The sequence below is a fragment of the Mustela nigripes genome, chromosome 5 (genome assembly GCF_022355385.1).
Source record: "Mustela nigripes isolate SB6536 chromosome 5, MUSNIG.SB6536, whole genome shotgun sequence".
In the NCBI taxonomy this organism is placed as follows: Eukaryota; Metazoa; Chordata; class Mammalia; order Carnivora; family Mustelidae; genus Mustela; species Mustela nigripes.
The window spans coordinates 24522115-24536399 of record NC_081561.1 but is presented as its reverse complement, the minus strand read 5'-3'; the positions used below and the strand labels follow the sequence as shown (position 1 = coordinate 24536399).

At 42.2% G+C, this 14285-nt stretch overlaps 1 protein-coding gene and 2 non-coding genes across 3 annotated transcripts; all 3 read right to left on the bottom strand.

Annotated features, from left to right (window-relative positions):
• Positions 1–576: 576 nt before the first annotated feature.
• TRNAS-GCU (transfer RNA serine (anticodon GCU)) lies at positions 577–658 on the bottom strand. Its single transcript has one exon. It is a non-coding gene; the product is annotated as a tRNA-Ser (tRNA).
• Positions 659–6415: 5757 nt separating this feature from the next.
• TRNAP-CGG (transfer RNA proline (anticodon CGG)) lies at positions 6416–6487 on the bottom strand. The gene has a single exon. It is a non-coding gene; the product is annotated as a tRNA-Pro (tRNA).
• A 6150-nt stretch (positions 6488–12637) lies between these two features.
• LOC132018543 (putative vomeronasal receptor-like protein 4) lies at positions 12638–13528 on the bottom strand. The gene has a single exon (XM_059401504.1). The coding sequence runs from the start codon at positions 13526–13528 to the stop codon at positions 12638–12640; it is 891 nt and encodes a 296-aa protein (XP_059257487.1).
• Between the last annotated feature and the right edge of the window lie 757 nt (positions 13529–14285).

The following is a 14285-nucleotide window of genomic DNA, read 5'->3' as shown; positions in this document are numbered from 1 at the left end:
GCGCCACACACACATGGACATTTGATATAAATGGCAAAGGTGATTTTGTAGAGCAGAGGCGGGGAGCCTAAGGTAAGTCTTTTAGACAGTGGTGTTTGATTATTTGAATACAAAAATGAATATCTTTATCTATAGATCAATGATAGATCAATAAATAGATATTCCAAGTGATTTTTCCTCCCACTAAAAATAAATATTACTTCCAGGTGAATTGTAGATCTACATATAAGAGGTAGAACAATATAGCCTCCGCGCGTTAATAAAGGGCAAGATCTGGGATTTCTAGAGACATTTTTTTCAACCTCATCTAACTTTCACTTTCTCTCCTCCTTCCCCCGCTCCACCCCCTCCTTTCGCGGGCACCAGAAAGGAAGCAAACCAGAAGGGACTTGATTAATCACATAAAAGCGCCCACATAGACAATCAGCACTCGAACAACCATAAAGGGGAGAATCCAGTTCACCATAGTGACGGTCTGAAAGTAGGGAAGGGAGGGAGCCGCGAAGTCAACTTTCCCGGCAAATGGACTTTAATGGGATGTATTTCTTCCCGCTCGTCCTTACTAAAATAGCTAGTCGACGAAGGTGGGATTCGAACCCACGCGTGCAGAGCACAATGGATTAGCAGTCCATCGCCTTAACCACTCGGCCACCTCGTCACGGCACGCCGAGCCTTCCAAGTACCTTATTCCAGAGTTGACACTCGGGAGCTCCCGGCTGTCTTGGAAGGAAGGACGCGCAGGAGGGGGCTCGGGGACGTCCGGGGCACCTGGGCATGGCCTCCTCCCATACGAGCCGACCAAGGAGTGGACTGCAAAACTCGCCCGGGGGGGGAAAGGCGGGATTAGCGCTCCCAGGAGTCAGGACAGCGGTCGAGAGGCGACAGCCGCAGCACCTTGTCCGGGGTCAGACTCCCCCGCGCGGGCGGCCGGGCCCCTGGGGGCGCATGCGCGCAGGCGGTGGGCGTGGCCCGGCTGCGCGGGAACCTGGGGGCGGTCGGCACCTGCGCTCCCAGGGCGCGGCCTGAGCCCCCCGCGCGCAGACGCGCTCCCAGAACCGGTGTCCCAGGGGCTCACCTCAGGGTCCTGGCGACTCGGGACCGGGGATTGGTGGTAACTTAGTCTGGGAGGTTAGACGACGGGTCCGAGCGCGGCCGTGCTGCGTGTCTACTCCGTGTCCTCACCGCCTCGACGCTGCCGGGTGACAGTGCGCAGAGAAGACCCCTTAAACTCGTGGGGCTCTTTTCTCCGCCTAAGAGCACCGGTGGGTTCTGCGGTCCCCCCAGATACCTCTGTGCCTCTTGGGTGATTTTCTTGGGGCAGGTTGCCCAACTTCCATTCGATTTTCCAGAAATGCGGTGCTAAATATGTTAAAAGATTCACTGCCAGCGAGAAAATTATTTGGGGAAAGGGTGGGGGGGGGGAACTATTTCAACTGCTTTTTAAAAGATTTTTTACTTGTTTCACGGAATGAATAAAACGCACATAAATGAACATGGGTAGGGCTGAATTCTGACTAATCAGAATGAATCATAAATGCCTGGGGAAAGAAGGTCATGTTAAAGGTGGGTCTGGCAGAGGAAGTTTCCTAGAAGGGGCCAAGAGAGGGGTGTCCCACGCTGAGGAAGGGGCCTGAGCAAAGGCAGGAGGCTCGCAGGATCTAGACAAACGTGAAGAATCTCTGTGGCTGGCGCTGGAGCATTTGAGTGACTGACTCAGCAGGGAGCCTCCATAAATCTGAGAAGGAAGGTGGCCATGAAGATTTTTTCCCTGAAGCCCAAGCAGATGAATCATGGATGAACAACAGGGAACATGGGCGAAATCCTGCAGGAGCGGATCAAAGAACCATTCTCTCTTCTTACTTGAAAAAAATCCTTCTATTTTAGTGCTTGCCAATTGACCTGCTTAGATCTTCAGGCTCAGCTTCACCCACTGCCCTCTACCTTGTTTTCCACACTCGTCCAATTACTGACTTTTTTGTTTAAGATTTTATCCATTTATTTGGGACAGAGAGAGCACAAGCAGGGAAGAGGGTCAGAGGGAGAGGGAGAAGCAGACTCCCCACTGAGTGGGTCCCCCCAGGCGGACTCCATCCCAGGACTCTGAGATCACGACCAGAGCTGAAGGCAGCTGCTTAAGTGACTGAGCCACAAGGTACCCCCAATTCCTGATTTTTGTGTGAAGAAGGATCTATTTTTTGTCTTTCCAACAAGACCTTTTCCCTCATGGGGAGCTCTTGCCCTTCCTCATTTGAACCTGGATAGATTTTTTTTTATTTTTATTTTTTTATCCATACCTTGGTTCTCAGCTCAAAGCTTTTTTTTTTTTTTTTTAATTAACATTTTTTGGGTAAAAGTTAACCACACATGTTTTATATTTTTAAGTACTTCAAAAATATGTGTACATGAAGAAGTGGTCTTCTTCCTCTTATTCCCCCTTAAGAGAGGCAAAGGTTTTCAGCCATTTGGCTTTTTGTTTGTGTTGTTTTGTTTTCACGAGCAGCCTATCTCCAAATCTCATGCTATGGCAGAGAGGGCTAGTTGTCCATCAGTATTTGTTCCTTTCTTCCAAGAAATGGACATTTTAGGGCTCACAGCTACCCATGAGAAAAATACAATGCACAACTTTCTTTAAGAGTTAAGCGTGGCCACAGTGACCAGTTTCTACACTAGTGCATTCGAGAGTAATGGTTTGTGAAACTTGCAGGTTATGCCCAGAAGAGGAAAGAAATATGATCCACTTCTCTCTTCCTACTCTTGTTGCTTGCTGGACAAGGCAACACCATAGGAATGAAGGTCCATGACATACAAAGCAACACCATAGGAAGGAGGGAGCCGTGAGGTAGAATACTGGAACTAACACCATGGGGCCAAAGCACCCCCCTGGGATTGAATATACCTTCAGAAAATTATGTGAGAGATGAGTAACATCTGCTTCCTTTAAGCTACAGCACGTTGGGGTCTTTATTACAAAGTCAAAATTATATTCTAATACACATGCTTTTATTTCTACTTATTGATTTTTTTAAGTTTAGTATTTTCTATTGATTACCCATTACACAAAAAGGAGTCACCTTTCCTGAACATGAGAATTGTTTTTTCCAAGTTGCCACAAATAACCATGTAAGTTTGGCCAAAAAAAAGGGGGATGGGGAGAAATTAAAGCTTTCTGGAGTTGCTGTACAGTTTTCATCATGATGTCTTCACCAGATCCTGTACATTTTCTTCCCCTGCCACTGGTGGTAGATATCCCATATCTTAAGTCTTTTTCTATCTTAATTTGCCTCCTCCTTTGGTGGGACAAAAGCTACTCTGCATTGTAGAGTAGCTTCGTGGAGAAGAGTTCATTGGAAATAAGGGTTTTAAGTATTTTGGCATTGGAGAATATCTTTTCTGTTTCTCTAACATTTGATTAAATGTTGTTGGGTATGGAATGCTGGGTTGGGGAGTATTTCCTAATTCATTTGAGAATTAAGAAGTCATTCTAATTACTGATACTTCATTTGTAATTAGCTTTCTAATTAGCTCTCTGTCCCCAGTGTTCCTAAATGTCTGAAAGGTAAGCCATCATATGTTTCTATTTTTATTCATTGTTCTGAGAGCTCTATTATTTCATTAAATTTGGAAAATCATATATTTCAGTTTGGAAAATTAGCTTTACTTTTTTGTTGTTGATTTTCTCATATATGCATTCTCTATTTTCAGTCTTTTTTTCCTGAAATTTCTTTTGGCTCGATTTTAAGCCTCCAAGATGTTTCCTCTTCTTTTTTCTTTCTTTCTTCCCTGCCCCACTTTTTTCCCCTTACTATTTGCACTCTTATTTTTTTAATAGACTTATTTTTTAAAGCCAGTTCTAGATTTACAGAAAAATGTTTAGGAAAGTACAGAGTTCCCACATACCCACTCCCTCCTTCTACAGCTTCTCGTATTATTTACATCTTACATTATTGTATTACATTTGTTACAACTGATGAACCAATGAAACTAAAATCCGTAATTTGCATTAAGCCTCACAGATTTTTGTGATTTTGATGTTTGTGTTGCAGATTCTATGGGTTTTGACAAAGATGTAATGGCATGTGCCCATCATTACTGTATGATACAGAATAATTTCACTGGCCTGTGTGTCATCTCTTTATTCCTATAGCCCTCCCTACCCTTTTCAGAGTAGTTTTATTTTTTCACTTAACATTATGATTTTAAGGTTCTTTCATGTCTTTTTGTGGCTTGATAGCTTATTTCTTTTTCTCACTAAATAATATTCCATTGCATGGATGTACCAGTTTGCTTATCCATTCATTTTTTTTAAAGATTTTATTTATTTATTTTAGAGAGATTTTAGAGAAATAGAGAGGTAGAGAGAGATAGACAGGGGGAGGGGTGTAGGTAGATGGAGAGAGATTCTCATCCAGACTCTACACTGTGCTCAGAGCCTGACTCAGGACTCAATCCCAGGACTCTGAAATTATGCCCTGAGCCCAAACCAAGAGTTGGACACTTAACCGTTGAACCACCTAGTGGTCCACCCCATCTAGTCATTTATTGAAGGACATTTTGGCTGGTTCCAAGTTTTCACAATTATGAATAAAGCTGCTATAAGCATTTGTGTGCAGGTTTTTGTGTAGTCGTAAGTTTCAACTCACTTGGGTATGTACTAGGCAGCATGACTGCTGGAGTTTTCCTTTATATTTTTACTCCATATTCTGGAAGATGTCCTTCACATTAATTCCAGTTATTCCATTAAGTTTTTCACTTTTAGTCTTACAATTTTAGTGTGAAGAGGCTTTTTTGTAATTAAGTTGTTTTGTACAGCATTCTTTCTCTCTGTAATAAGTTTCCTGACAAGTTTTCTTCTCTCTGCATAATATTTTCCTCTATTTTTTTAGTTCACTTTAATCTCTTTCGTGTTAGACACTTACTGTAGATGTCTAGTGATCTTTGGTTGCTGCCCTAAAAATAACTGGAAACTGAGATTATGAGTCCAATTTATTGAATGTGCGCTTGCCTGTGCCATTTACTATAAGACAGTATCTTTAGCTTCTCCTTCTTGGGATAATAAAATGTCTTGAAGAAGGATTATTCAATCTCTGGCTTAGATGGCATAAAACTGACTTCCTGCCTCCTAAGAAAATTCTTGAAGGACAAAGTTTGAGGGAAGTTCCTTTTGAATTTCAAACTTAATGAGTGACACCATGTACTTTAAGTTAGAAAATTGTGTTTCCAAATAAATTATAAATTCATAATTCATGTAGAAAAAGAGACAATATATTATTACAACTTCTGAATAAGGACCTACATCTTCAATGCTAATTAAGTCTCCAAAATTGACCAAAACAAGGAAAGGTAGAAAAGGTCACACACTTTCAGAATACTAAAATGAGGTGGGCCAGTTGAGCTTTGAAAGAAATTGCAGTGCTGTGTGTGTGTGTGTGTGTGTGTCCACTCTGTGTTGGTCACAAAACAGCAGTTATTCTAAGGAAGTATCTTAATTTAGCTGGCATGAACAGAGTAACTGGATTAATACCTTCCTCTCCATCTTTTTTTTTTTTCCTTTTAAATTTGTATTCGTGCCTTTACCTGAGCATTCTCAACAATTCCTAAGTGAGGGCTTTTTCTGGGGGGAGGGGACAGTACTGGTCATTCTCGGGCACGGGGCAGGGGGTCCCCTCTGGTTTTCATCTCGGATGTTCAAACCCTGGCCGGCAATCCCTGGTTCTCCCGGCGTTTATGGACGTCTGTCCTTCCTTCCTAGGACGCATGAAAATGGTAACTATTTAGTTTCTTGTGATACTAAATTCCGCAGAAACGAAAGCTTTATTATTCCTCGCCCACTCCCACGTCCCTAGCACGGGGCACAGGCTGCCACGCGGCAGCCGCTGAACACTCATTCGCCGACGGAGCCAACGAACGAGCGCCCACCGGTGCGGCGCAGGGAGAGAGAGAGGGAGGGGAAGACAGAGAGAGAGAGGCAGAGAGGCGGGCTCTCCCAGCCGCGGACCGCCGCGCGAGCGAGCACCGTGGCGGGGGCCGCAGCGGCCGCTAGCCCGAGAACGTTCCGCGCGGCGCGAGTTACACGCGGAAACCCCACTTCCGGCCCGGCCCCGCCCGCGGAGGGAAGATCCGGCCTGGCGCCGACCCTCGCGCCTACCCCGCGTCAGGTGTGCGCCTGCGCGTGCGCGCTCGCCGGCCACACCCCCGACCTTCCTCCCTGAGAAGGGATGCGCTAGGACCCCGGCGCGGAGGCTCTGTTGCAGGTGTCTCGCCGCCTGGCAGAGGCCGGCGTGCGTGCGGTGCTCTTCCGATGGCGGTGCCTTTGTGCATACGGTGAAAGCCCACTGTTTTTGGCAAGAATATTTGGGAAAATACTTTTTCACATTTCTTCCTTGATTTTGTACATCCAGTTGGTTGAAAAGGAAGCGGGCTCGTCCGGGATTTGAACCCGGGACCTCTCGCACCCGAAGCGAGAATCATACCCCTAGACCAACGAGCCGCCTACGTGCAAAGGCCTTCCATATTTTGGTATAAGAAGAAATAGAATAAAACTCTCCGTTTAACTTTGCTTAAAATAATTTGTTTCCTGAAAAGGTGTAATTCCCCACCAATCGCTTGCATAAATGAGACAGCTGGAACAGTTGTTTGTGTGCACGGTTTGTTGATTGCTTAAAACACCGTGATATCACTTGGTTCTAAGAAAGACCGGTCACCTGAAGGAAATTTGGACATTTTCTTTTTCCTTCGTTCTATTTTGCTAAACTACTCTACGTAACTTATCTTGTTTTCATTTAGCTTTTAATTAAATTCAGTTAGAAAAATTCATGTTTTGGAGTTTTCCTCTTCTCACTATTATCCTTTTTAAAAGCTGGATATTACTATTTCTGAGGGGATTGGGAAATCATTTGCTCTAACAAGAAGTCTTTGCAGCTACCAGAATCTCTGCCAATTTTAAGAACACTCCGAATCTCTTTAAATTCTGCTGATTTGAGGGTGCCTGGGTGGCTCAGTGGGTTACGCCGCTGCCTTCGGCTCAGAGTCCTGGGATCGAGTCCCACATCGGGCTCCCTGCTCAGCAGAGAGCCTGCTTCCCTCTCTCTCTCTCTGCCTGCCTCTCCATCTACTTGTGATTTCTCTCTGTCAAATAAATAAATAAAACCTTAAAAAAAAAAAATTCTGCTGATTCGATTACATAACATCAACTTTTTCAGGGACACAAGAAGTTTGTATTAGGTGAGTTTATTAGCTTACCAAAACTTATGGTTAAAGTCAAAGTTTTTAGCAGGGGTCATTAACTGATATCTGTAAGCACCATTTTAAATCCATGTAAATATGTATGCACCGAACTAATACACATTTCAGATTTGCTGTGCTAAATTCATTGCCTTCAAAATTTAAGGCAGTTTGCCCCATTACATTCATTCTTTCAATTATTCTATAGTTATTTATAGAATGCCAGTTTGTTTTTATTTTTTTACCCCAAATGAAATTCTTTTACAAAGATGAATAAAAATAATGATTTTCTTGAATATGTGAGAAGAGAAATCAGTCCTTTGTGAAAAAGAAAGTGCACTTAAACTAGCACTCACTTTACATTCTGGGTAAATGGGTTTGGGTTAAAATTTACAATTTGGGTTAAATGATTATGAAGTTACTAGGCACTCCTCTTTCGATACCCTACTCACTTAATGTTACAATAGTGTGATTCCAAAACAATCCAACTGCTTGCTTTGTACCTTGACAGTTTAAAACTCTTGACTGATTTCTCTAAAACATTTATCTTTGGGTAGTAATAATTCCTCACTGCCCTCAAACTCAAACCTTGATTTAGACTCAATATATCACTTTCAAGAAAACATGTTCTCCTCTTAAAGAAATAACATCTTATATTCATTTACAGCTGGGTCCCCTGATATAGGACTATAATAAGACTTTAAATCAAAGTTCACATACTTCATTGTGGAAAAGAATTGTTCAACCTGAACCCCCAAATTTCCCAAAGAATCAATTCCTTGATACTCACCAGAGTACTTCCTTTCATCTTGAAATCAACTGAATAGATTAGTTCACTAATTTTTGAACTCAGTGCGATGGTCTAGGGGTCACACCCTCCACATTCTAGACTTCAAACTTCTTTCTTCATTTCCGTAGTGTAATATACTTTCCCCTTTCTCAATCCAATTTCCCTGAGGATAATAAATTACATCAGTGAGAATTCAGACTCCAAACAAAGGTCATTATTTAAACATTACTAAAAGTAGCATCATTTTACACAGTAGATGACCCACATGTAATTTTCTATTCCAGCCATTTTACTGAGACATCTACTGCCCTTGTCTAGGCCATGTAGGTCATATGTAGTAAGATGCTTAGTTATGTTGACAAACATGATTATATATTCATACTTAAACTCAAATTCATTGGTAAACAGAAGGCACACCATAAAGCTATAGTTACAGAAGACAAGTTAGGACAGTGATACCCTAACAAATAAGAACAAGACTTATTCACCAAGTTTCTATTTAATAATTACTTGGTGTCAGATTTTTTTTAAAATTTTACTTATTTATTTGACAGACAGAGATCACAAGTAGGCAGAGAAGCAGACTCCCGGCCAAGCAGAGAGCCCGATGCCAGGGCTCGATCCCAATACCCTGGGATCATGGCCCGAACCAAAGGCAGAGGCTTTAACCCACTGAACCACCCAGGCACCCCCTACTCAGTGTCAGATTTATGTTAGGCCTTTGGTTACAAAAGGCAAATTAGAGTTTCAGTCCTTATAGAGATTAACTGGCTCTCTGGGTAGTTACAACTTTCACTTTTCTAGATGTTCTCAGCTGAGAGTTTTTTCATGTTCTCTCATATCTCTCACCAAAAAGCTTCCTTATATGGCTTTAACTCTTCCTTTCAGACTACTTATGGTGGTAAGGTTTGGATTTAGCTGCCATGGACTTTCCTCAGGGATAGCTCTCATATGTTGTAATGGTAGGCTGATACAATCTTTACACCTGTCACTTAATACCATTATCCTTGGAACTATTACTGAATCACTAGGTTTATTACCATTTCACAGGTGGGAAAAAGAAGCAATTGTGGCACCAAGTATATAAGAGTTAGAGAGAACTTTTCTCTCTTCACACTTTCAGAATCAAAAAGAGGAGCCACAATCTTCTTGCCTATTTAATCAATGTAACTATATTTAAATGACAACTAATATACATTTGGAGGCCTTCTGAGGACTCTTAACTTAGGCTCAGGTTACTAAATTTTTCATCCTTCCCATATGTTACGTGAGAACTACTGCCACCTGAGTTCTATCTGTAGACTAATCTGTGACTTACTTAACACTATAAAGTTCAAAACTCTAGTTTTGATCCGTATTTTTACCTAAAGTATATATTTGGACTCTATTGCAAATTTCATAATCTACTCTGTGGTCTGACAAATGATTTGAGTGACATTCATATTAATTTCCTATAATTGACTTTCACAGAGGTAATTGCCTGACATTTTCTTTGACAAGTTCCACAGAATTTGCTTTCTCATAAGTGAGACGGAGTGGACACTGTGCTCAGGTCTCCTGATCCCCAACCACAAACTCCAGCATTTCTTGGCTGCCTCCATCAAGGGAAAAAGCTAAGACTCTATGCCCTTGAGTAGCCTGTGTTGCAGGAATGCAGAAGGAGGATGCTGACTGAAAGAGGGTTCTTGATTGTGAAGACTGGTAAAGACGAGACCAAACCAGTCTGCCCCAAGACCGAGGACAGCACTGACTTTTCACCCAAATTCTCCCTCCTTATAATACTAAAAAAATCACCCTGAAAGGTGGAGATGTAACATGCTAATTAGACATGTGACACATGAAGAAGCTCAAAGACCTTTAAGCACATGGGAGCCAAGCCGTCCCCTCCTCTATATTCCCACAAGCCCTCTTTAAAGCTCTCCCTGACCCCCAGAGCCAGCCTGCTAACTCCTCTGGGCTGCCTCCCTATACTGCTTAGAACTCTCTTACCTTTTTGAATCTAGAAGTTTGTATTTCATCAAATCAGAGACATTTTCAGTTATCATTACTTCAAAACTTACATAAGATTTCACAGGCCAAATCGATGCCAACTTCCCTTTCCTACTCTTTTCCTGGTAACAAAACTACGAATGAGAGGCGAGCCATAGCTGATGGGGCTCCCAGCCATGTCAGGGAGCGCTACACATCAGTATTCCCAGCCTCTGCTTCCTACCTCCCACTCCTGTCCATGGGGGACAATTTCACCATGTGTTTCTCAACTTGAAATTACTTTCTGCAGAAGAAATTACTTTCTGCAGAATTTACTTTCAATTTCAATTTCTCAATTCATCTAACTTTTCCGAGAGAAGCACAGAATAGCACTTATTCAAGAACCCAAAAGCCAGGCTGTCCATGATGGCAATGTTGTGTGTCAACTTGACGGCTGGATGGATGACCAGATAGCTGGTAAAACTGAATTTGTCCATGAGGGTATTTCTTTAAGAGATTAGCATGTGCTCGGTAGACGGAGTAGGGATGCGCTCTTGCCCATGCATTAGGGGCCCTAATGGAACAAAAAGGCAAAAGGCAAAGAAAAGCTGCTTTCTTTCTCTCTTTGTGAGCTACCAAGTCCATCTTCTCTGGCCCTCTGACCTGGGAGCTCCTGCTTCTCGGGCCCTCAGACTTGGCTACTTAAATAAGGAGCCCTTGGTTCTCTGGCCTTGGGACTCACAGTGAGCTACCCCACCGGCTTCCTGGTGTCCAGCTGCACGCAGCAGAATGTGGGACGTCCCTGCCTCCATACGAAGTGAGCCAACTCCTATCGCTTCAGAGAGACACAGATGTATAGATACAGATGCTTCCTATGGATCCTGTTTCTCTGGAGGACCCCGACTAACCCACGATCCGAACCAAGTTTTGTCACCAATCACACGTCTCCGTGTTCATCTGGATACTTGTTATTTTTACTGCTCAATAATCTCTTCTTCATAATTAACTTTTAAATGCTATTCTCATTTTCATTTCCGAGCTCTCCCATCCCTCCTTTTGGGTTAATTACCAGTGACCAGTTCAGGGAGTGCTTATTTTGCCCTGTTCTCTATGACAGAAAAAGATGTCATCAGAAAGTTATGGGACTAAGATAAGTAACATAGTCTGGCTTTAAGCACGCACAGTTAGATCAGGAAGTTAAGCTTCTATACATATTACAATATAATATAATAACCTAAATAAGTTATTTAAAACTGTGTTGACACAAAACCAAAGGGAAGTTTAGTAGAGAAGTAAAAACTCAAATGTCTGCAAGGGCAAACAGATATGGTACAGGCATTCTTAAAAATGAGATGGAAAATGTTATATCAATTCAAATTTTTGCATTATAAAACATGTAGAATCAGTAAAAGAGCATCCTGTATTTTTCCAAAACAGTTTGAGGATATATCTTAGGGCCAGAATGATGAATTCCACCCAAATACATATTTGGGTTCCAATTTAAGAAAAATATAGGCCAAATTTGCTATTCAAATTACTGTAGAAACTGAATTATTGTGTAGCTCTCTGATGGGACACTAGTATGAGGCTGGAATACTGGCAATGTCAGGGCACTAACAAATGTGTCTCGAAACAAGCCACACGTTATTTTCAAAATTAAATTTTTATTCATCTTTTTTTATTTTTAGAAATTTTTTTAAAGATTTTATTTATTTATTTGAGAGAGAATGAGTGAGAGAGAGGAGAAGGTCAGAAGCAGACTCCCCAGGGAGCTTGGAGCCCGATGCGGGACTCGATCCCGGAAGTCGGGGATCATGACTTGAGCGGAAGGCAGTCGCTCAACCAACTGAGCCACCCAGGCGCCTATTCATCTTTAAAAAGCTATATTCAAAGATTTTAATGACTCAGAAAATACAGAAAGATGCAAAAGGAAATTGTACTTACTTGTTTCATTTACCCTGTTTCTCTGAAACCAAGTAATACTGCTTTAACTTTCTTTGCACTCATGCAGAAAAGGATATAAGATCAAGTTAAAATACTCCATTCCATTTTTGAGTGCCATTGCTTTTGAATTCCTGTCTTTTGTTAATTACAAACACACCTTGTACATCATTCCATTTAATATATGTTGAACTCACCCATTCTTTCAGAAGCTCAATAAAATTCCTTTGTATGGCTGGATCCTCTAGGATATTTCCACATAGCCAGCAAAAGAGCCTACTTGCTGGAAATTTAGTTCATGATTTTTAAAAGCTGCTGCAATGCATAATAATCCTTATACTGCAATTCCCATATGAGCAATCCCCCTAGAAGTGAAACTTACAAGTCAAAGAGAAAATACATTAACATTTTGAAGGAATTTGCCAAATTCTTCTCCTTCCCGGAGGAAGTTTGGTAGAGAAAGAGGCATCTTACAAGCAGGAACTCTGGAATTGGCTTACCCTTCCCGAGGGGAGCAGGATGGACAGAAGAAGGTTAAGTCGCAGAGGTCATTATGATCTCCTACCTGTGTCAGCTCAGGGCTACTGGTCACCAGCTTTGTTGTATAACATCATACTTTAATTTTTGAAGCTACGCTTCATTTTTTTAAACTCACTGGCATAAAATATCTTATTTGAAACTTGCTATCTGAGGGATCAAGGAAATAGGGATCAAGTCTTAATGAAAGTGCCAGCATTTAGCCAGATGTGCATCTCTGTGAATCAGCACAAACGGGCTAACAGTTGCATAACCGAGGGTTAAAATTTCTAGAATGAATAATATTAGGGACTTACTATTAAAGAAAGAGTTTAAATATAAAGAAAGAATACAATCTGTCCAATAAAAGAAAAGAAAACAAAGCATCAGCAGGAGAACACTGTGAGCAGCTCTTATCTCAGGGGGTTTGTGGTAGAGAACCTTGGATTTCTGCAGGTAGCGGGCATGCTGGTGGTGCCTATGAAGAACGCATACCATGTAGACACTGGCCCAGCCCATCAGACTCAGAAAGAGGATGTCACGCAGGATCATGAGAATGAGAAAAACCCACTTCATCGTCTGGTTTGCTGGTAGGAAATAACAGTAGCTGCCCCTTTGACCAACCTGTGATCTGTTTAGGCTGTTGATGTTTTTCATGTAATAGAGTAAGTTCATGCTGACCAAGGAATTGAGTATCCACAAGAAGGGGAAAAAGGGAAGGATATACCATGTGGATGCTGGCTTGAAGGTGGCACATGCAGAGGCTCTGGGGCTGATGGTGATGGCCTGGACCACAGTCAGGAAGCTGGTGGTGCTGATGGAGAGACCCCGGGCCACCCGCTCCAGGTACACAAAAAATTTACAGCCTACACCATCCCGGAAGTTTCTCAAACCAAAAGTGCCTATTGTTTTGAGCATTCCCTTGGAAAAAAGGTTTATGATATTTGTAAAAGCCAAGTGGATGAGAATTAGATGTGTAGATTTCTTTTTAGTGTCCCAAAAGAATATGTACATGTAATTCACAGCAACAAAGACATTCCCCACAATGCCAGGTCCAATTACAAAGAGGAATATTGTTCTTTTAATAATCATTGGAAACATTTCTTACTTCATGGGCAGAAACTCTTGGATCTATCAAACACCTCTTGAAGAAAGCAACAGTGATGATGATATGTGTCTGCAAAGAATAATGCACATCAGAGGGCTTCCCTGGTGTGTCAGGGACACTGAGCCATTAGTCGGGATATGTGCAATGGAGAAGGTGTTGTCCAAAGATCTCTATTTCTGTCCTTCTGGGCACTGACTGTGGGTGATTCTATGAGCCTGAAATACAGTTTTGTGTATGAGCAAACAACAATCTAAATTTGCAACTAAGAATTTTTTCTGTGCTCCATCCCAGCAAGACAACCCGCTTGTTCAAATCCTTATGTATTTCACAAACATTTAATCTCAGCATGTGCGGAAATGAACCAAAACGTCCCCCAACCTGATGTCACTCCGTGTTTTCTACTGTCTCGTGTGATGTTACCATCAGGCAACTCCACAAAAGTCTGGGTTTTCTTAACCTCCCCACGCCCTATACCCCACAACCCCTTAATAACCCCTCTTGCTTCCACTGAACACTGAGCCTGTCTCATCTGTCACCACGCCCCTTCTTTTGTTCAGCATGCAACGCGTACCTCAGTTTGATTAGTATCACAATTTCCTCGCTTGTCTCCTGATTCCAGTTGTTTTTCTGTGGGTTTTCTTTGAGTTGGGGGACGCAGAGGAAAGGCAGAGAGGAAAGGCAGGTTGGGGAAAGGCAGAGGGAGCGAGAGAGAATCATAAGTAGGCTCCACACTCAGCATGG